The sequence below is a fragment of the Antedon mediterranea genome, chromosome 7, assembly GCF_964355755.1.
Source record: "Antedon mediterranea chromosome 7, ecAntMedi1.1, whole genome shotgun sequence".
In the NCBI taxonomy this organism is placed as follows: Eukaryota; Metazoa; Echinodermata; class Crinoidea; order Comatulida; family Antedonidae; genus Antedon; species Antedon mediterranea.
In genome coordinates this window covers 27,507,462-27,530,888 of record NC_092676.1, presented here as the reverse complement: position 1 = coordinate 27,530,888, position 23,427 = coordinate 27,507,462, and the positions used below count along the sequence as shown (strand labels likewise).

Genomic DNA, 23,427 nt, shown 5'->3' with positions numbered 1-23,427 from the left:
AATTTTAACTACACTGATCATAATACTGTACACATAGTCCTTATGCAATTAGACATTGATTTAGTAGTACTACATATCATTTGTTAAATTAAGAATGTTGTTTCTGTGTTATTAAAAAACTTATTAAAATTTTTTAAAGTAAAAATATCAGTATTGATACCTATAAATTTGTATATCATAATAACATGCTTGATATTATAATAATGTGTTCTTTATTACAACTAAGAAACAATTATGTACGAGGATTATACACACTGATAGCTCTCAGTTATCAATAAACGACTACACAATATAGCTCGTTTACCTCGTTGAGTATTTTGTAACTGTTGTTTATGTTAATTTAAAGCAAACATGTCGTTGTTTACTATAAAAAGGTGTGTGGGTTAAATTGTGATAATATTTAGAATATGTAAGATCGACATTTAGATGACTTTGATACGTCATAAACGTCTTAAACTAATCTTTAGCTAGCTAGGCCTAGCCAGCGAGCCTACTCTACTAGCTAGAGGCTATTAGACAGCACTTGAGCAAGTCACAGACAGTGTGGGGCGACGACTGATCTGATACTAGGCTTAGGTATATGTAAGCCGGGTAGTGCTCGGTAGGATGTTATGCTATCAAATATTACATGCTAGCATCATGTTTAATATCATTCTGAAATTTAGGCTAGGCCTAGTATCTGTTTATGAATTGTTTATAATACTGTCAAATTAGTGATTTTACTAGCCTACTGGATACTCTTTTTCACTGCTCCACACGTGCAACTCCAAAATAAGTCATTTACGTCAACCATGAATTGTAACGCGTTACTGATTTACAATGTCCTAATTGTTATTATTTTATTAACAATAACAATATATAATGGATTTTAATTATTTCTGTTAGAAAATGAATATTAATTACCAGGTACATTTAGTGAGATCAAAATAAGCTTTGTAATCATTTTTTTATGTATAAACTACAACAATCAATATTTTTAATTCAATGTAAATTAATTTGTTTTAAACCAGATTTCAAGGTGACAGTGTTGCAGATAATAAATCACATCAACAAGCTTTGTTAGAAAACTTGCAGCAAAGGATTAAAGCAAGAACAGAAAAAAGTAAAACATTGAACGATAATACAAATAGTACAAATGATCAAACAAAAACAATCAAAAAGAAACCGAAAAATAAAGTTAACAAAAAGACAAGTTCATCTTATGAAGATGATAAAGAAAGTAAGACCGACAAAGATTTAGAAAGAAAAAAAAGACAACATGTTAAATCTAATAATGACATAACAGATTACAAAGTTACTAAGAAGAAACAAAAGAAAAATAAGTTAAAGGAAGAAGAAAGTGATCATTTAGAATTATCAAATAATGAACAGGACATAAAAAAGCAGAAAGTAAAAATGATAAAGGATACAGCTGAGAAAGATGACATTAAAGATGAAGATGTTAATAGTCCCATGGAGGAAGACAAAGATGAGGAGGACATGAATGTAGAAGATGTGGAAAAGAAAGATGAAGATTTAGATGTGTTTACTGTATTGGGTGATGTTGAAAACAAGAAAAAGAAAAAGGTATACACTTATTGATCAGTTAATTCTAATGTCGGATCCCCAGCAGTGGCGTAACTCAAAAAGCAAAATATCTTGGTTTAGCAATCCTAAGGGGCCCTCCAACTCTGGGTAGAGCTCTGGGTTTAGCCAGTGAGCATCATAGTCGTTACTCCACTGATCCCCAGACAGTTGCGCTTATGTATAATTATCCTGGATTTTACTAGCAATGCATTCATAAGAAATAATCAAAATAAATATTTCAATCATAATGACACTATTTATGTTCGTATAGGTTCAACGAGTTCTTCCCGATTGGTTGGCACAACCAACAATCGTTGATCACGACATCAAACACAACCAGACTGATGTACGTGATATGAAAGGACTTGACCAACGTATCATAACGATGCTGAAAGAGAATAACATCACTCATTTCTTCCCAGGTAACATCAAATGAGGACGTATTAACTTGAGACTGGGTGTATGTAAATCAAACAGTGATGTAATTGGCAAAGCTAATTTATGGCAGAAATCAAAATGAAATTACTATCCTACATGAGTATGTAATGAGGTGGAGTGGCTTGGTGGTTATGATGCCTGGCTACCAATCCAAAGGTCCTGGGTTCAAGTCCGGTCATATGTCAGGATTTTTTTCATGACAATTTACGACTTCACTCCAAAAGACTTTGTTTATGTATAGCATCTTGTGTAATGTTTGTCTTGTGGACAGGATTGCCACGAAGGATAGTGAATGAATTCGCTTATGGTTATCTTTGGCAATTTGCCTTTTTATAAAATTTGCCTTAATTAAAAAAACAAACAATATTTATCAAAACAATAATTTATGTTTTTTTAATTTACATTGGTGGTTGTATTTTTGTTTAGTTCAGAGTAAAGTGATTCCTACAGTATTGGCCTCGTTGAAGTTAGGATTGCACATTGGTAATGTGGGTTACAGACCTAGAGACGTGTGTGTGTCTGCCCCAACAGGCAGCGGGAAAACATTGGCTTTTGTCGTTCCAGTTGTACAGGTAATACATACATATAAATCCAAAAGCAAATTACTGAAAAAAATGACGATGATGTGGTTATCAGTGGCTGGATCTCAATGGAGATGAAAGATAAAATAAGCAATGAAAAATGACAATGCGGTGGGTATCAGTGGCTGGATCTCAATGGAGATACAAATAAAAAAAGCAAAAAGCTAAATCTGTAAGTAAAACAGCCAGAAAAAGTAGCAGCGCTTTCGGGCAACACTAACACTAACTTATTTTTGATCAAAATAGAAATTGAAATGTAATCATTTTATACCCATTATAGGCTTTACTGGACCGTGTTATACCTCAAGTTAGAGCCTTGATTGTTTTACCAACAAAAGAATTAGCAGACCAGGTTTACGCAGTGTTTTCAACATATTGCACAAAGACTGCCCTCAAACTAGCACTTGTCGCCGGTTCAAAACCATTTGCCAAGGAACAAGAACTACTAGTCCGTCAAAGGTGAAAACAAAACAATTTTCCCGATATTGAAATCACTACGATAGAAATGCTACTGTAAACAATAAGCATTTTATAATTTGTATCATCTTTACTTTAGGTCAGAGGGCTGTTTCTGTAGCTTGGTAGATATAGTTGTAGCAACACCAGGGAGGCTGGTAGACCACATCAACCTCACTGAAGGCTTTACCTTACAGCACCTGCGCTTTCTGGTATGTGTACCGCCATATGCTAATGCTAAGTACTCCCTAGCTTACTAAAAAAGTTAAGGGGATTCTGGGGAATGTAGGCCCTTTAAAATTACAACTGTAAGGAACTATTTCTTTCCTTATTGCATCTTCTTTTACTAATAGGTGATTGATGAGGCAGATAGAATGATGGATAACATATCAAAGGGTTGGATTGCAGAGGTTGAGAAGTCTGCATTCCCTGGTGGTGAGTGCCGACCAGTACCTGCCATCATCACACCTTCAAGGTAAATTTCATTTTCATTTGTAGTCTTTACAATCTAATCACAGCTTTATGGCATAATACTCAAAAGTATTTACAGTATTTTTCTTATGGAATACTCTTCCACAATCAATGAAGAATGCCAACTCTATTGACATCTTCAAACAATTGCTGAAAACCCATCTCTTTCGCATAGCATATGCTATCATTATTATTATTATAAATATTTAATCAAAAATATGTTTGATATTATAATATATAAATACAATTGTTTTGTTTATTTCAGTGTATCATCAAGGTTTCCCCCAGTAAGTAAAGTTACTTTCTACAACTATTAAAAGTTTGCCTAGACACCAATAAAAAAAAATACTATTGACCATATTGAGGAACAATTTTACTTGCAATCTTGCAAAGCTATACTAATTCGTTGCTATAAAACCGTGCAATCACGTTCAGTCGATATTTATCCGCCATCTTATGTGATTATTCTCGAATCTGGTTTCCAAGCTCCAGTGTGAAGGCTAGGAAAAACAAGATGAAATAGATGCCTAAACTATACTAACGCTTTAAAGCTCTGTTTACACTATCAAACTTTATGTGACGATAAAATGTGATGTCCATATATGGACATGATGATGTCATAATGTTTGAATGTTTAATAGTGTAGACAGAGTTTTAGAAAATATTTGTAACTTTTCTAAACTTATTTCAGCTTCAGAAATTGTTATTTTCTGCCACTTTATCACAAAATCCAGAGAAATTAACACAACTAAAGTTATTTCATCCTGAACTTTTGACATCTGTCATAAAAACAAGCGATGCAAGCCATGACAACAAAGGAGAGTTTGTTGGAAAATTCACTACTCCAGTAGAACTAACAGTAAGTATTTATACAAGTGATGTCACATTAAAACCTATTTATTATTAACAAACATATGACATTGTTCAAAATGGACACCCCCTCAACATGAAAATGTATTCAAACCTACATATTATTAGCAAACATATGACATTATTCAAAATGGACACCCCTTTACATGAAAATGGATAGTTCCAGTGCGAACTAATAATACATACAACATTTTTGTTCTATTTTAAAGGAGTTCATGATAAACTGTACAGCAGGTGAGAAACCATTGATGGTGTTACACCTGATAATAAACCTATGTTTCAATAATGTGCTGTGCTTTACAAATACCATAGAAGAAACTCATAGGTAAGAAAAAGTGGCACTGTAGCTTGGCGGGTCATGTTTGACTTATAATACCAATTTCCTGGGTTCAATTCTAAACAAAATTTCTCATGGCAATGTCCGTAGCAAATTGAAAAATTTGGATTTAAATTTTGTTTTAAATGCTATAATTGTGTACTCTAAAATATTAAGTACAACAATGTAGTGGATGCTATTCAGCGCACAACATATCCCTAGTAATCAAAATATTTTCTTCCCCTAAGGTTATACCTCCTTATAAAGGCTATTGGTAGTATCAACGTTGAAGAATTCTCTTCATTATTATCTAAGAAAAGGAGAGCAGAAATCCTAAAGAAATTTAAAGCTGGCAAAATTCAGATGTATGTGGTTTGTATTATGCAATGGTCTGAACAAGAAAATCCTGTTTTCCTCTAGATATTCTATATATACTTTCTATGTATACTTTCTATATATACTTTCTTTCAATTTAATTCCATAATTACTATTATTTTTAATTCATTAAATGTAATTTTACTTTCTATGGACCAGAGATCCCGAAATAAAAGATTGAATGATTAAATTTCAAAGCCTTTTGTTTGTTTTTGAGAACCCAGCTTTATAGTATAATGTTGGTGGTAGTAAAAATGATTAGAAAAAACATTTTGCATAAAACATAGTATAAAAAGATTTGCACACATTTTCAAACAGCCTGATAGCATCAGATGCCATGGCCCGTGGAATGGATGTCGAGAATGTTCGATGCGTGATCTCGTATGATGTGCCTCCGTTTATCAAAACATACATCCATCGTGTCGGTAGAACAGCTCGTGCTGGCAGAGCTGGGATAGCGTTCTCACTGGTTCAAAAGTCAGAGGTAGGCCTGAATAGGACTTACAAATGGGGTGTGTTAAAGGCTTTGCTATGTACATATGCCTCTGTATCAATGGTTATACTTGTTTATACCTAGGCTACCAAAAAGACTCTGTTTCAATTACTATACATGTTTATTTTATAACCTAGGCTACCAAATTTAAAAGTATGCTATCAAATGTTGGTAAGATGGACATAAAGCCTCACCGAGTAAGACGACAACACCTAGAGTCACTTGAACAACAGTATGAGGATGCCCTGCGTCAGCTTCAACTCGCACTAAAGGTACCTAAAATCTGTGGTTTTTAATCTACCTATTATTCTTTAGATACAACAATCCTGTATTGGTTAACAGAAGGAAATAACTGATTACTTACCATGAATTGGCTTATTCTTGACCATCTTGCACTATAATATTCCATGGCTAGGCCTAGAACTCCTAGGCCTACAGTCTGCACATTTAACTTGTGGGTGGACAATCAGAATTGAACAAGCAGCAACTGCTACTGTACCTAATTTGCATACAGTCAGGTGTGTACAACTTTAGACTGTTCCATTATTTTTTTTTCAGGAGGAGAAAGCTATACAATATGCTGTGTAAAGTTCTGGATCATCAATAAAGTGAATGGAAAAATCTTTTTGTCAGGGTTTAAAGAAGGAAACAGCAACATTTATTTATAATTTTAACGATAGGAAAGAGATGAAATGTGATACAATAAACAGGATACAATAAGAACTTTTTGTTGTAGCGTTTTATTAACGAAACATGCTAGGCAACTGTTTGCATGCCCATTTCCATTCTGTAGAAATACATAAGAAATCAACTGAGGTATTAGAATGGTGGAAAAAATAATCCTGACGTACATATAACAAATAAATATTTATAATTCTTGTTAATCATGTCTCGTACAATTCCTTAAATAAACTACAATATATACAAAATTAACGAATTGTTGGTAAACAAATATTTTAATATTGCCCCTAACTTAGAGTAAACCTTAATACTTATTATATTTAGAAAAAGAAAATAAGCAAAACTGTCAAAAACAATACCCTGCCTGCTGCTGTGCTTCTCTGGGGGGACAAATAAATCGTTTTCATAAATCCGTACTTATTTATCTTAAAACTGCAACATTCTTGTGGCTTATTCAAATGGCATGAATATTGTTACAAAAATAATGCTACAACAGCCGGTCACATGACACAATTACTTTCATTATTAATTTTGCATTACCTAATTTCGTTAATTTATATAAATTTCTACATATATTTAATTTCATATTCATAAACATTTTCAGTATTCAGTTGTATACAACAAAGTTTTTACCTTGCTGGAGATCGAATTGGATATTAATTATGTTTATTCCAGTAAACTTTTGCTTATTAGAACTTTATAAATATATTCTGCAAAAATGTAATAAATATGTCCCACACAAAAAAATACAAATACAGTATTTTAATAATGTCATAATGCATTTGGTCCTTTGTAAATATTACACAAACAAAAATGTGTCCAATATTAAATACTAAATAGAAAAATTGTAATACATCTGTTTTCAAAATATCAACATAGAAGTCTATTGGATGTTAGAATTGTCCATTTTCTATAGCAGCAGAAACCTTACACACCAAACACACAGTTTGGCAAATAATCATTACATCTGTATATTTTTTATTAATCATAAATGTAAACTATTTTCAGCCATACAACATCATAGTCGTAAATTTATCTTTTATTTATTTTTTAATACTAATTTATCAAATCAATTTTTTAGCACACCAAGACAATTATTACATATTGTAATTAATCCATTTATTACGATACTTTTATAAATCTTTACCAAACAAAATTATTTTGTATGTGTTTTGTTTTTATTATAAAGTTCAAGTGATGGGGCAATAATTTCATAATATATAATAATTCTAAAATTTATCTCTTGACTATTATATTAATTCTTTCTTCCTGTTCAACCACCTTAAACTTTGTTTGAATATTTTTTAGAAGTTTTTGTTTACATACACTGTAGAATAGTTATAATATTGCCAACTGCCATTTAGTCTTTGGTTTAAAAATTCCCATCCAAAAAATTGGGAGAAAGTTTAAAATTTTAATTACAAAAACAAAAATCATGCTAAGTTCTATCTATAAAGTTAACTCTGAATTGCATTTTTTTTTCATTTTAAACAAAAACCAAGCATTTATAAACATCAAGTTGCTACTGTACTACACATATTTCAAATTTGTACAAATTATATTCCTCTATTACATTTATTACTTTTTAACTGAAAATTATATATAATTCTTTTATTGCAATTTGGTGCAAATTAATACAAAACAAATCATTTAACATTTAGAAAAATTCTCATTATCTCGCACTCTTCAGCTGCTGGAAGATAGATGGTCTTCGCTGCTTTCCGACGAATCCATGTCCAAGTTTCCACGAGGGCGCCAGACACTGATTGTTCGATCACTAGATATTTGATTAAAGCAAATAAAATCAAACATAAACCCAGCGTTATGTTAGCAAACTACCCGTGATCTATTAGTATTAACATGTTACCTTTATTAATATACACCATAATATTGTAAAATTGTAGTGTGACTTTATTTCCATATAAAGCTTGGTTCCCACTAGAACGTAACGCAAGGACGTAAACGTAACGCAAGCGTTTTAACCAGAGACAAGCGAAGTTATAGACAGTTAGCAATCACAAGCGAATAAGCCATCGCTTATGATTGGTCAATTCACTTGCTTTGCGTTGCGTCGCTAGTGGGAACCATGCTTAAGGCGTGAATTAAACCAAAAACAACATTTTTATAAATAAATTTATGATTAAATAAAAGTCAGTATATAACGCAAGTATTAAAGTTATGAAACTTTTTTTTTCCCTTTTTCTACATATTTTATATATTATATATACATATTTTTATATAAATAACATATAAATTAATAAATACTTTATAAAAGAAAACAAAGCTGTGGAGGGTTAGACTCATACAAACAAAAATAAAACTATTCATTAATAAAGGTTATAGGATTAGTAGCTTATGATAATACCCCTCAATTTCCTCAGCTGACATTTATTAAATTATTCATTAAGCTCTGTCTGCACTATCAAATGTTATGTGACAAAAAAATGTGATGTGCCCATATATATATGAACATGATGTCATATCACTGCAATATGTGAGCATATCACTACCATATTTGGGCACACCACACTAGTTCTAAATAATTTTGTTTAGCAAATAAAAAAAAAGCGCCTGATTATTTTACTAAATTGCTTCAAATAATGACCCGTACATGTTTAAATACTTGTGTAATTTTTCTTATGTCTACAAAATGAAACGCAATTGCATGGTTGGTGTAGATTTCGAATGGTTTGCCAGTGACCCAGTGACCCCCGACTTGATGATAAAATTCTCCATGCTTTTATATTGCTGTTGTGGTAATTAGGCATTGTTATTAAGTTAGTAGAAAACGATTAAGTTTGTGTTAGTAAAATGAAAACAAAAGCGAGGGAGAGAAGAGGAAAAAGAAATTCAAATGAGAGTACATTAAGACACTGCAAACAATACATTACAATATGTAGTCTTTCATATCATCATATCAAATCCTATTGTAAATTCAGACAAACATTTGTTATCGAAACATTTAGATAATTAATAGGATAAATAATAAATATTGGTTGGTATTTCGGACTATTCAACCCTTCAATGATTAAAGCTCTGTCTACACTATCAAACTTTATATGACAAAATAATGTGCTGTGCCCATATATGGACACGATGACGTCATATCACTACCATATAGTGTAGACAGAGCTTAATTAAAGCACATGTTGTACGCAGTCGTCTTTTAAACATGCCAATCACTTTAAATATTATTTTGTTCCATGTTATCTGCACAAAATGTTACAAATTACATTGAATGTTTTATAGGGTAGTGGTTGACCTAGTGCACACAAGTCCGAGTACACTAATTTCCACATAATATAGACAATCAGCGATATAGACTACTTTACATTAAATTAGACAAGCATGATAACAACATGATCAAAATCACACAATCAAGCACAAGTTTTAAAACATGCGTTAAGGGTGGATTAGCAAAGGATAGGAAAAACAGATAACCCAATCTCATACACAATTCATTTCTAAATCATTTTGAAAACAATAAAAAATCGTAAAATACTGAATATAATATGAAATACTTATAGGAAGATCAACCATTTACAAAGTAAATTTCAAATTCTATGAATAAAAATTACCCATAACACCTACCTAGATGCAGTGAACACATGTGTTGAGTTGGTCGCTATGCTGTTGATAGGACTTGAATGCGCTTTCATCTCCCCAATCTGAGAACAGTCGGAAATATTCCATAACTTCAGCTGGCCTCCTCTGCAGCCGCTTAGTAAACAATCTTTGCCTGGTAGGAAGTCTAGAGCACATATCCAATCCTTGTGTGCTCCATGGACAGACTAGAGAAAATATCATACCATTGGTCAGATGTTTTTCCCTACTCTGACGTAATTTGTACTTTATACTAAGTACATTGAGAATAATTCTCGGGTGGGACTCAAATCCACAATCTCACTAGCCTGGCGCTGATACCTCTAGACCACTGAGCTTGCGCTGATGGCTAGGGGTTAAATTCGAGCCCAAGTAAGCAGGTACTGCACCAACAGGATTGTAATTGTTTGTACCTATACTGTGGAGTAGCTTTGCTAGCCAAGTAAGCAGGTACTGCACCAACAGGATTGTAATTGTTTGTAACTATACTGTGGAGTAGCTTTGCTAGTTACAATAAATTACAATACCATACAATAATAATATTAACATCAATACCATTATCAATCATAATCAATAATATTATGGACAGCCAATCTAACTTGTAGGACAAACCTTTTGTAGTATTTGTTTCTCTAGGTCCCACTTCTTAATGCATGTGTCTCTAGATCCGCTGAACAGACAGCTACCGTTAATTGCGAGTGACTGAACACCATCAAAGTGAGGGGGGTCTAGTGTATGCTTAGGGGTAATAAGACCGGTAGCTCCTTCAGGAACCTCAAACAACTATAAAAGAAAAGAAGAAATTGTATTATTTATTTGTCTTAAGCTCTGTCGGTCTACACTATCAAACTAGTTTGACAAAAAAAGTGTGCCAAAATATGGTAGTGATATGACATCATCATGTTCATATATGGGCACATCACATTGTTTTTGTCACATAAAGTTTGATAGTGTAGACAGAGCTTTATTAAATGTACTGTATATGGGAGTTCTCAGGTATGCCTTTTTTCAATGTTGATTTGTTTTCTATTGGGGTTGACCAAATTCTACTTAGATCCCATTCCTATCTTTAAAATGAGATAACCAGGTATACGTTAGATATACTCTCACTTAGAAGAAAACCAAGTGGCAAAAATTACAATAAACATTACCTTTATATAGTGATCTTTGGAACCTGTGATTACCACATTCTTATCTTCTTGTGTCTCAACTCCTATACACATGACGGCAGATGAGTGACCTCCACTCAATTTGCACGTGGCCTGGAAGCTAAAATGCAACAAAATCATTTTAAAGTCCAAAGAAAACATTGTCAAATAATAGTTTCAAAACAAAGGTTTCTGTTCATTTTATGAATGTGTATGCTGGAAAATAAATATAAATTAATCTCCACAATGAATTGATGTCCATACCTGTTTAGATCCCAGACACGCACAATGTTACTGGCAGCGGAGTAAAGCTGCGTTCCCGCATTATTAATGGCTATGTCGTTGATTTGATTCTCACCCGATGGCACGGCAACAGTGCGGGTACTGCTAGTGGCTACACTGTTTGTTGTAACAAGTCCTGATGAACTGAATTAATCGAAAACAAAACACAAAATGGGGTTTTTTAATAAAGTGCATTGATGTGAAACCTTCTGTAAAGCTCTGTCTACACTATCAAACTAGTTTGATAAAAAAGTATGATGTGCCCAAATATGGTAGTGATATGCTTAAATATGGTATTGATACGACATCATCATGTCCATATATGGGCACATTACATTTTTTAGTCACAAAAAGTTTGAAAGTGTAAACAGAGCTTGAAAATAGTCACACAAGTCAGGGTGAGGGGTATGATGAAAAATGCTGTTATGTTTTGAAGAGCCTTACCTTAGTGTTTTAATACATTTTCCACTATTTTCTCTGATATCCCAAACTTTGATATAAGAAGTAGATACACTAAACACAAGCTGTAATCTCTTACAATAACGTACAGATATAACATTATTAGGATGACCTCCTAAGGTCAGCAATTCTTGACCAGTGTCCAGATTCCAAACTTTCACTGTTCGGTCTGTTTTATAAACAAACAAAAACATTAAAAACCTTTTAATCTACATTTTACACCATTAATGATATTTATTTTGGATTTGAACTTAGAACTGTGGATTTTGTAAGCATTAATATTGTACTGTACTGTACTGTACTGTACCTTTTGAACCGCTAAATAACATATCTTCTGTAGCTTGGACGGAAAGGACCGCCTTGGTGTGACCCTCTGCAGTGTATGTACAAATAAGTGGGGCCTTCTGGCCTTGGCTTTTATTCGTCACTGTCACTGGATTAATTGTACCTCTGAAAAAAAAACAACAATAATTTAAATATATTGCAATATTTATTAAAAAATTGTGAGTATTCACAATAATTCATATTCTAATTGCATATTATGCATCAAAAATATATGAATACAAATTCTACCGCTGCAGTTTCTTGCATAACATCTTTGAATGTAAATTTTGGCAAACCTTAAATTTGATTTATACTTATTTATACTATATGTAATTAAAATGCATTTTAGTCTTGCATAAATTAAATTAAAACTATCTTACCGTATCGATTTCTAATTAATGTTTTACAAACAAAAGAGTTTATCATCCACATGCTAAATACTATTTACAATCAAGGGAGAGAGTAGATTTATTTATTTATTTGTCAGGCAGCCTTACAAATAGATGCATACAAGATGAATTATATTTTGCCAAAGAACAATAACTTTATTTTGAAGAGTATTGAGAATTAGGTTATATAACATTCTCGCTCTTTTAAAACCAGCATGCATGATACTTTTACGGACCAGCCTTTTTTTTGCATGCTAGTAAATTACACCATGCCCAGTCTGTCTGGTTTTTTATATACCTCTGTTGAGAAAGAGACTAGAATATACACTTACTGTAAACTGAGAGCAGGTAGCCTATACAAATTAGATTTCATAAAATAACACAGAAGAACCTCTTTGGGAAACCTCTATACAAGAGACACTTTGCAGTGAAATGGCGAAGGACAATATGTATTTCAACACAATAGTCAACACTTCAGGGGACAACCCAAGGGGACACCTTGTTTGGGCCCAAAATTAAGGTTCTATTTTTGTAACTTTATGCACTCCTGTGTGGTTTCATTTTGTTTTTTGTTGGTAAAAAATGGTAAACAAAAATTTGTATGTTTTTGCAATGAGAACAACTCTAGGATTTGAACCATTATTATTATTAAGAACCCTGGGATTGGTAAGCAAGCAGGTTAACCACCAAATTCCAGGATTTACTTTAAATTGGAATTTGGAAAATTATTTTGTTAAAATTACATGTGTTAGAAAATTTATTATTAAAAAAAATCAAAAGAAAAAATCTTTATGCAGCAAGATATCTGAGCACAATGCAGGAATAGGCGAGCTACAACATACTTCTCAGCTGCTGGTGGCGTTGGCGAACCAGCCCTTTGCGACAACCGAGCTGCACACATATGCTGTTCCACTACTACTTGGGCTGACCTGGGAGTTGGGGAGGCTGACCTGGGGGTAGGGGATGCTGCTCTCTGCACAAGACGAGAAGCACAGCTATGGGCATCAAATGAAGGTGATCTGAATCAAATATTTTAACATTAATTATATTATTAACATTATTATTTTTTTTAGAATTTAGATAATATGGTTCAATATTTTGGACATGCAACTTTGTCTATAATATGTTTAAATATTTGCATTAATCTTTTATTTTTATTAAAATGACTATTTTTATTACAATGACAATTTTGTTGAAAATCATGCCATTAAGAGACCTTAGATTATATTTTATATCAATATAGATTATATGTATCAATATTTAATTTATAAATTGATATTAATTTAATATTCTATATACCAAATTTTTTCAATAAACGGAAAGTAATAATGAGTTGTTTCTCTTCTTTTAACTTGTTAATATGTAAGTTAGACATGCCACGTGCTTAGCACCTACTTTGATTGCGTCATAGGAGTGGGAGAGGATCTACCGCACATACGCTGAACGCCGTGATCAATTACTAATCTACAAAAAGCACCAATAATTCTTATTTTACATCTCCTTCAATTTCTTTTTTAAGGAATTAGAAAAATATTCAATACTGATAATTAGTAAAAAAATTGTACTGTAGTTAGTAAACATGATTTTTGTAGGATGCATATATAAATACTAGTTACAATATTAAAAAACAACAACATTTATAAACACATTATTTGGAATGGGTAAAAATGATGATTAGTGGAAAGTAGTATATTGAAATATTATTATGTGAACTTTACAACAAATAAATGGATTAATATAGATATTTAAGGACTAAAAGTGACATTTTAAAAGTTTACAAAAAATGTTTTAAACATCTGTAGAGACCCTCCTTTAGAGCCCATCCCTATTCTGGGGACACCCTTATTAAGGGGACATCCCTATTCTGGAGACACCCTTATTAAGGGGACATCCCTATTCTGGGGACACCCTTATTAAGGAGACATCCCTATTCTGGGGACACCCTTATTAAGGGGACATCCCTATTCTGGGGACACCCTTATTAAGGAGACATCCCTATTCTGGGGACACCCTTATTAAGGGGACATCCCTATTCTGGAGACACCCCTATTCTGGGGACACCCTTATTAAGGGGACATCCCTATTCTGGAGACACCCCTATTCTGGGGACACCCTTATTAAGGGGACATCCCTATTCTGGAGACACCCCTATTCTGGGGACACCCCTATTCTGGAGACACCCCTATTCTGGGGACACCCTTATTAAGGGGACATCCCTATTCTGGGGACAAACTTATTAAGGGGACATCCCTATTCTGGGGACACCCTTATTAAGGGGACATCCCTATTCTGGGGACACCCTTATTAAGGGGACATCCCTATTCTGGGGACACCCTTATTAAGGGGACATCCCTATTCTGGGGACACCCTTATTAAGGGGACACCCCTATTCTGGGGACACCCTTATTAAGGGGACATCCCTATTCTGGAGACACCCTTATTAAGGGGACATCCCTATTCTGGAGACACCCTTATTAAGGGGACATCCCTATTCTGGGGACACCCTTATTAAGGGGACATCCCTATTCTGGGGACACCCTTATTAAGGGGACATCCCTATTCTGGGGACACCCTTATTAAGGGGACATCCCTATTCTGGAGACACCCTTATTAAGGGGACATCCCTATTCTGGGGACACCCTTATTAAGGGGACATCCCTATTCTGGGGACACCCTTATTAAGGGGACATCCCTATTCTGGGGACACCCTTATTAAGGGTACACATTCCAAAGAAACACATGAGAGGAATGTTTTGACACCGTGACAACCTTATTCAGAAGACATACGCTGTGTTTGATCTTAAGCTCTGTCTACACTATCAAACTTTATGTGACAAAAAAATGTGATGTGCCCATATATGGACATGATGATGTCATATCACTACCATATTTGGGAATATCGCTACCATATTTGGGCACATCACACTTTTTTTGTCAAACTAGTTTGATAGAGCTTTAAAGGTGTCCCCTTAATATGGGTTCTACTGTCATTGAAATTGATTTTATTATTTTTTTTAAATATTTCTAAAAAAAATTTACAACGCATAGTAAAATAAATAAAATTAACATATGGATTAAGTAAATGTGCCATTTACAGATGTTGTAAACACTAAAATGTCACTTTTAAAAATGATTGACAACAAATATGTTAAACAAAAAACAAATTGAAAAGGAAAAAACACATTTTTGCAATAATAAGTAAAACATTTTTTTGGCATGACAAACACGTTTTTGCAATATTAGAACAAAAGTGAAACAATTGTTTGCGACAAGAAAAAACAAACAGTTTCTTTGCAAATGATTGAGTTGCAGGAAAGATTTGAAGAAGGAAGTTGAAAAACTCAGAGAAAAAAATGAGCAACAGCTTTTGAAGAATATTGAGAGATGAAAACAAACCTGTCAACTGTAGCTTGGGCGGGCGAACTTGTGTGGGCGTACAATCGTGAAAAAACGTTCTGCTCGGATGAACGCCTAGTTTGGGGCGGTGAACCGGGCGGGGTGATGATGGGAACTGTTTCACTAATAGTCATTTAAAAAATGAAATGAAAAGAAAAACTAAAAAGAAAAACGAAATATACACAGCAAACAAATGTAGAAAGCATGCATTATATACTATTAAGATTCTATAAAGGTCAAAAGTCTAAAGGTTAAAATTTAACCTCTGACCTGATGATTTATTTACAGCTAAAAGCACATCATAAGAATCCAAATTTACGTTTTAGAAAATCAAAGAGTTTTAATCAAAAGATCTACTATAAGGTGAAGACAGAAGAAAGTTAAAGAACATCAGAAAAACTAAAGTTTTTATAACAAATATTTATAAATATTAAATTATTTACAGAAAATACGATCCATGATTATATAAATTTTTTAATTCTCTTTTTTATTTGTTACTTAATATAAATTGGGTTTTTTAATTCACGATATTAAATTAAATTTGTTTATATCATCACTATATTATCAATATATTTCATTATTATGTTTATATTTCAATAAAAAAAATTACTATATTTAGTGGCATACAGGATATACAAAACGAAAATGAAAACACAAAGAAAGAATATCTTGTTTAGTAAATATTCATTTTCTAATTCATGTAAATGATATTACGTTTATACTCAAGTGCTCAAGCCTCAATACTGTTCTTCACAACTCAAATTACTGTACCAGACAAATGAATTAAAATATAAAACAAAGTCCAAACTCCTATATAATTATTAAATTTTACTTGACAAAAATAACAAACCGCTAAGACAAAAATATATATTTTTATCACAGCCATGTTTGGTCAACTTTATAAAAAAAATTCCAAATTTTTCAGGCAATATTACTTTTTATGCAAAATCAAATTTCATATTTTTGTCAAGAAAAATGTAATAGTCTGAACAGAGCTTAAATAAAAATAATAACGAAAACATGTGATTACTACTTACGTGCTAACTGTGTTAATAACCTGAGGCTGGGGAATCCCCTTCCTCCGAATGGAGGGCGACGCATCTGAGAGACTGTTACGCGTAGGCATACCTTCGTTGGATTGTCTTCTGCTCGCTAAGCTTCGAGTTGCAGAAGACAACTTGTCCCCTCTACACAAATAACACACAAAATATGAAATGCATGCATTAAATACTCATGCAGTGAATATATCACAATATTTTCTTTTTTAGGTAAATTACATTTTTTAGTTGAATATCTAACTTTCTAACATGCAGTAAATTTTATGTTATCACTACCAAATAAAAACTGTATTTTCACAAAATTGAGATCTAATATAAACAGGCATTGAATGACCTTTTGAATGACTTTTCAAAGGAAATTACTTCATAAGATAAATTTACATAACTTTTACATAAAGTGAAAGATGCTTTTTGGTGATCGTGGATATGTAATATTAAAATATTTACACACAAAAAAATTGATCAATAAAATAGGAAATATTATGAATAAATATGAAAACATCTAAAGCAATAAGCGGGTCAAAGATTGAATAATGTTTTTTGAAATGTTCGTCAAATGTCTAATCATGCATTAATATTGATAAACACCAAAATATGTATGTACTCTTGTCATATCATATCAATACTATATCTAGTTGTTGCAAAACATCAAAAAGAAATGTTCATCAAGCCAGATTGTAATTTTTAAATAAACCTAACAAACAAAAACTAATTATTTCTTGGTCAGATATTAGACTCACTCAAACACAATGAACGTTCATTTTGTAACTGCTAGTAACAAAATGATGTCATATGTCAATGCAACCAAAATAGTACTATTGTGTTACTGCAATCAAAATGGTAGAGGATGCATTCTTTCAACAAACGCATCAGGTAATTAAAGTTGTTTAGTTCTCAGCAGTTTGGTCACTTACCTTTCATACTTCTTCCACCAATTTGAGAGAGATTGTGAGACTTACTTTTGAGTACCACTCACCCTACTCCTAATACTCAGATTTAGGACAGTATTACAAGTACTTATTTTCCGATTGAATCCCTCTTTACTGGAACCATTTTAGGTGGGGGCATAACAGCTGTATCCAAGACTCTACTGTTGTGTGAGAGTGAGACTTACTTTAGAGTACCACTCACCCTACTCCTAATACTCAAATTTAGGACAGTATCACAAGTACTTACTTTCCGATTGAATCCCTCTTTACTGGAACCATCTTAGGCGGAGGCATAACAGCTGTATCCGAGGCACTACTGTTATCTTCAGGGGAGGATGGTATCTTATCTGACCTCTCTGGTAAAGGAATAAGGGGTACTGCATTAGGAGTTTCCTTCTGACCAGCATATAGCAGCTCATCCTGGGTGGCGGTTCGTCTTCGTGCCTTTTGAAGAAATTAGTAAACACAAAATAAATGTTATCAATACCAAATAATAATAATCATAATAATACAAATTGATAAACCTGGGTATACTTCATCTATCAACGTGTGTTCACATTTGTGAAGACTTTATTAAAGATAAATTTTGTGAATAGGTATTCTTATATTTGGATGTTTTGTAATGGGGTTACTACTCAGACGTTTTGGGCTTTATGTTTTACACTAATTATTATATTAACTACTGTTTATAAAATTCATGCACAAATAAATTAAAATATCTAAAGAAGTGTAGTACTGTATTCATAAACATTAAAGTAGCATGATTAATAAATATAAAATTAATAAATTAATTGGTCAAATTTATTTCTAAAAAACTACTCAAACGATGAACAATGATAAAACATAATTTTCAAAAAAGAAAACAAAACCAACAATATTATACAATACAAAATATGTATGAAGGGAACATACAAAAACAGTAAGCAAAGCAGATTTGTCAGAACGAAAAATAAAAGAGACATTTACTAACTTCTAATGGAATGATACTACTGTAACAATACCCACAATGATGACTTACCTTATCCTTTACCCTAGTCAGTGCAGGTTGAGGTTCAGCAGGTGGCAGACCATTATTTACCACTGGTATTGCATGCTGGGTACTAGTACTGCACATCATGCATGGGGTAAGAATAATAAATACACAATAATAATGGGTATACTACTCAGACGTACTAAACAAAGCATGCACACAAATTAAGAAGTACACTTTCCAACAAAAAGTAGTCCCCCTTGGATATAAGCCCATCATAGGGTATAAACCCAATTAAAAAAAATAAGCCCACTCTATGGATCTATGGTATGTATTTTGCGATCACGCGAGAGCGGACTTCATACCAGAAATTAAGCAAATATCATTTTTGTTGGATTGTACTTTATAAGCATAAATAACATTATGAACTAAAAAACATGAAATTTAAAATGAAGGATATGTTCGTTTTTTATATTACATACCAATTTATCAGCAAATTCAAACCTAGTTGAGAAGAAAACTTTTCCATAATACACACACACTGTGGTTGTTTATTGTACTCAATACCGTCTAAAGCTCTGTCTACACTACACTATCAAAGGTTATGTGACAAAAAAATGTGACGTTCCCATATATATGGATATGATGATGTCATATTACTACAAAATTTGGGTATATCATTACCATATTTGAGCACATCAGACTGTTTTTGTCAAACTAGTAGACAGAGCTTTAATAGACAATGCTGTATATCATATAATTGAACTAACTACATTATCAATTTGTTATTCACAAACATTGAGGCAAACAATTTCTAAATTGATCATAAACAGACATTTGACTTGCATCTGATTTTTAATAGAATGCATTTAATAAAGGTTTTCAAGCGTTGAGATACTCACTTAGTAGAATCAACAGGTGTCGATGCTCTAGAGCTTTCAGAACCACTAGAATAACCTGAATAGAAAAAGAAAATGCATACATACTTAATAGGAACCTTTTAATATAGTATATTAAATAGTTTATGCTCTTTTTGCTTCACTATCCTATGAACCTCAAAAAAGTTTTCACTTTATGCATCTCTCTATATGATATATACATATACACATATACTTTAAGCTCTGTCTACACTATCAAACTTTATGTGACAAAAAAAATGTGGTGTGCCCATATATGGACATGATGATGTAATATCACTACCATATTTGGGCACATCACACTTTTTTTTGTCAAATTACTTTGATAGTGTAGACAGAGCTTTAGGCCTAGCTTTCTTCCTACAACTACCCCTTTCATCCCAATTCCAACCAACCTTCCTGTTGAGTAAACAGCCCCTCCACCTCGATATCCACGCCTTGCTGATCTGATATGACATGCTGTAATAACTGTTGCTGTACAAAACTGTTCTGTTCTACTTGGTGAAGTTTAGCATCCAATTCACGGATAGTACCCTCTCGCTGAGCCGCCACTAACCCCTGAATCAAGAGTGTACATAAGTTGATTGAGTATACATAATTTGATTTACTTACAATGTGTGTTTCTCTCTTTTTTTTTGTGGGAACCACTGATTGAAACCTAACCAATATTAGTGTACCACTTACAGTGTTGATGGACAGGGTTAGAAAGTGTTCCAGCAGATATTTGGCTTCCAATAGACTACATGATTCGATGACATCACTGATCACCTGAGTCTCACCATCATCCTGTTGAAATTAATACAAAAATAACCTTTAGAAATATGCAAAAAGGAAATGTATACAGTAATTGTCAAGGTATTTTTAAATAGTTATGCTCTATCTACACTATCAAACTAGTTTGGCAAAAAAAGTGTGATGTGCCCAAATATGGTAGTGATATGACATCATCGTATCCATATATGGGCACGTCGCATAAAGGTTGATAGTGCAGACAGAGATTTAGACTGGGTGGCATTTATAACGCTGATGATCACCTCTGCCAAGCAAGATTACCTTCTACTGTGTTTAATAGTGTGTTTGTGTCAACAATGTCTTCTAATGTATAGTACTGACATTATATAGACCGTCATGTAGTGGCTGGTAATTAGTAGGTGTCATTTTGGATGAAATATAAACATTTTGATAAAATATTAATATTAATTTTCTATGACTTTTATTTATTGTATTATTATAGCAAAAAATTACATATCAAGTGGTATAATTTAATTAATTACAGTAATACACAAGCTACACCCTACTACAGTAGATACGTTCAATATTTTATTCAGTATTTTTAGGAAGTGCAGTTATATTAGTACTGATACTGTACTAAACTAGAGTTGAACACAGACCCTAAAAATAAGAAGCAAGAAAGTTTACCCTAACCAAGCAACCACGTCAATTTATTTTGACCACAAATAACAGAAAAAGAAATAAACATATTCTGATACTATAACTCACAGAATTCTAGAATTGAAGAAGGACCCCGGATACTGGAAACGTTGGTCTACATGAGTACCGCTTAATTTTACTTCACAATTTAAATGTTAGTTATTTAATTTAAATGTTAGTTAGGTAATTTGATAAAGCCTAATTTTACCATCATCATACATTGTATATCCTCAAAACATTCTGACAAACAATACATAGAAACAAAATAAGGGACCATTTATATAAAAATTGGTTGGTACATCAAGAAACAACAATACATTTTTTATTTGTAAACTTCTTTATCATTTTTTAACTTAATTAACTAAAACCTGACTGTTTCCCAAAATAGTTGGTAAATTTTTCAACCAGTCTTTTCTATCGGTAACAACAAACGTTCCACGGCGGTTTGTCGATATCGCTACTTTATTCAAACGCGTCATACGTATAGGAATCCGGCTTTTTCTCGGATTCTTCCTCATTCCTCGTGTACTAGTTGAATCGCTATTTTGCATTACTCTTTCTTCCCAATTGTTATTAACATACGTCTGTGTTTCGTGACTGTTAAAACTACACGGTTCAAATACAGCACGGAAACCATATCCTGATTCGGTAAGGTCAAAGGTGTCGTTTTCATATGGACGAACAAGTTGGTGGCGTGCTTTTGTTAATTTATCGCAAGCGGCAATCACCAGCTTCATAGCATCTTTAAGAGAGTTGATACAATGTCCGACAGAAACGATGTTGTCTGTGTTTACATCTGATGCATCTTCCGAATCTCTACAACGCAATGACGTCATGCTATCCATGATGGGTATACATGCGCGTAGGGAATAATCATGAGCGGACGTTAGCATCTGATCAAGAGCAATCATTTCTATCGGCATCAAGTCTTTCACTCTTTCGTCCGTAGGCACTGGGCGTAAAAATTTAGTATGCTCAGAGGACGGCAAATAGTGACACCAAGTGGACACGGCTTCGTGCGATCTTTTAGTGATCTCACCACGATTTGTTGCATACATGCTTGACCGGAACGATTCCCAGACATCATTGCTGATGGAGTAGTTTGAACTGACGCTCAGTCTACGTCTACGGAAGCTATCATCAAGACCGGAGTTAACGGAGTCATCGTCAGAAAAGTGAAGATCAGAACTGGTGCGTGAAAGAGATGCAGTTGACCAGGTACTGGAGAAAGAACTACTGTCAGAGAGGTCAGAATCCAGTTCATCATCAATATCTTCATAATCATCATCTGTAGATGGTTCAGGTTGCTCTGGTAAGGATTGTAAAACAGGCATCTGGTTAATCTTAGCTCTTAGCGACGATACCTTTTTCTTGTCTGATTTATTGCCGGATGTCTCTGTTTTTGTTTTGGGTTTATTCTGTCAATCAAATCAAAATTTAGTGTCATAATTAAATACCAAAAGCAGAAAACAAACCTTTATTATTATTATTTAATATTTATATTCAGTATATTAGACAGGGACACCCTATTTAGGGGACACTTTCACATGAAATAAACAAGGGAAAATATACAGGAACAATCAACCCCAATTAAAGGGAAACTTTTAATAAAGGGACAGTTTGTTAGGTCCCAGGGGTGTCCCTTTAATAGGAGTTCTATTGAATTCCCTATTATATCATTTTTAGATAATACGATTAAATTTTACTTAAGTCTATCTTTTAAACATGCCTTGCTGTATCTATGGCAACTTTATAGCTTAACAATAAATATTTTACACTTACCCTTGTAGTTGCAAGTCCCAAGCACTATAACCACAGCCAGATCACAGCCCTCATTAAAGCAAACAATTATTCAAAAGCTCTACGGACTACTAGGCCTTCTCGCGTTGAAATCACATTGCTCCCCCAACAATGTGGCATTCTAGCCCAATACAGAAATTTCAACCATTGTTTAAACTAAAAGCCAAGCATATTGAGGAAATCCCAGACTGGCTGTTCCATCTCTTTAGAAGTAACAAAGATGTGTACAACAATTACGAAAACAATAAAAGAAAATCAGAGAAGAAAAGAGTAGGACCGAGGAACATAGATATTGAACATAAAGATAAAAGTTCCCAAAATCATAATTTAAAACTGTCTCTTCATATCTAAGCAGTAAAACTCAATTCAAAACTGTATGTTATCATTGAAAACTTATGTCATTGGTATTCATCCTGTTTGATGGATTTTAATAGTATAGGGAGCTTTTGAAATATCGACGCCGGATTAGCGAGT

At 33.2% G+C, this 23,427-nt stretch overlaps 2 protein-coding genes across 9 annotated transcripts in view; one reads left to right on the top strand and one right to left on the bottom strand.

Annotated features, from left to right (window-relative positions):
- Window positions 1-298: 298 nt before the first annotated feature.
- Window positions 299-6,264, top strand: LOC140055151 (ATP-dependent RNA helicase DDX51-like). The gene is made up of 14 exons (XM_072100386.1): window positions 299-374; window positions 1,011-1,566; window positions 1,838-1,988; window positions 2,431-2,576; window positions 2,866-3,044; window positions 3,142-3,253; window positions 3,395-3,516; window positions 3,778-3,799; window positions 4,204-4,371; window positions 4,592-4,707; window positions 4,947-5,063; window positions 5,392-5,557; window positions 5,704-5,838; window positions 6,125-6,264. Exons 1-14 carry the CDS (start codon window positions 352-354, stop codon window positions 6,152-6,154), a joined length of 2,043 nt encoding a protein of 680 aa, XP_071956487.1. The 5' UTR covers window positions 299-351; the 3' UTR covers window positions 6,155-6,264.
- Window positions 6,265-6,397: 133 nt separating this feature from the next.
- The window catches only part of LOC140055150 (kinesin-like protein KIF21A), a 42,498-nt gene continuing 25,468 nt past the window's right edge, over window positions 6,398-23,427 (bottom strand). For 2 of the 8 annotated variants that reach the window (XM_072100377.1, XM_072100378.1), the window contains 14 exons: window positions 20,407-20,508; window positions 20,118-20,280; window positions 19,708-19,762; window positions 18,854-18,941; window positions 18,083-18,279; window positions 16,886-17,035; window positions 15,849-15,971; window positions 12,047-12,189; window positions 11,725-11,908; window positions 11,263-11,424; window positions 11,002-11,119; window positions 10,463-10,633; window positions 9,839-10,038; window positions 6,398-8,995 (listed from right to left, as the gene is read on the bottom strand). In XM_072100377.1, coding sequence (XP_071956478.1) covers window positions 8,863-8,995; window positions 9,839-10,038; window positions 10,463-10,633; window positions 11,002-11,119; window positions 11,263-11,424; window positions 11,725-11,908; window positions 12,047-12,189; window positions 15,849-15,971; window positions 16,886-17,035; window positions 18,083-18,279; window positions 18,854-18,941; window positions 19,708-19,762; window positions 20,118-20,280; window positions 20,407-20,508 — 1,989 coding nt within the window. In that variant the 3' untranslated portion in view covers window positions 6,398-8,862. Of the gene's footprint in view, window positions 8,996-9,838; window positions 10,039-10,462; window positions 10,634-11,001; window positions 11,120-11,262; window positions 11,425-11,724; window positions 11,909-12,046; window positions 12,190-12,447; window positions 13,472-13,847; window positions 13,917-15,848; window positions 15,972-16,885; window positions 17,036-18,082; window positions 18,280-18,853; window positions 18,942-19,287; window positions 19,310-19,707; window positions 19,763-20,117; window positions 20,281-20,406; window positions 20,509-23,427 lie in introns of those variants that run through there. The other 6 variants (XM_072100380.1, XM_072100385.1, XM_072100381.1 and 3 more) reach the window with 5 other exon arrangements.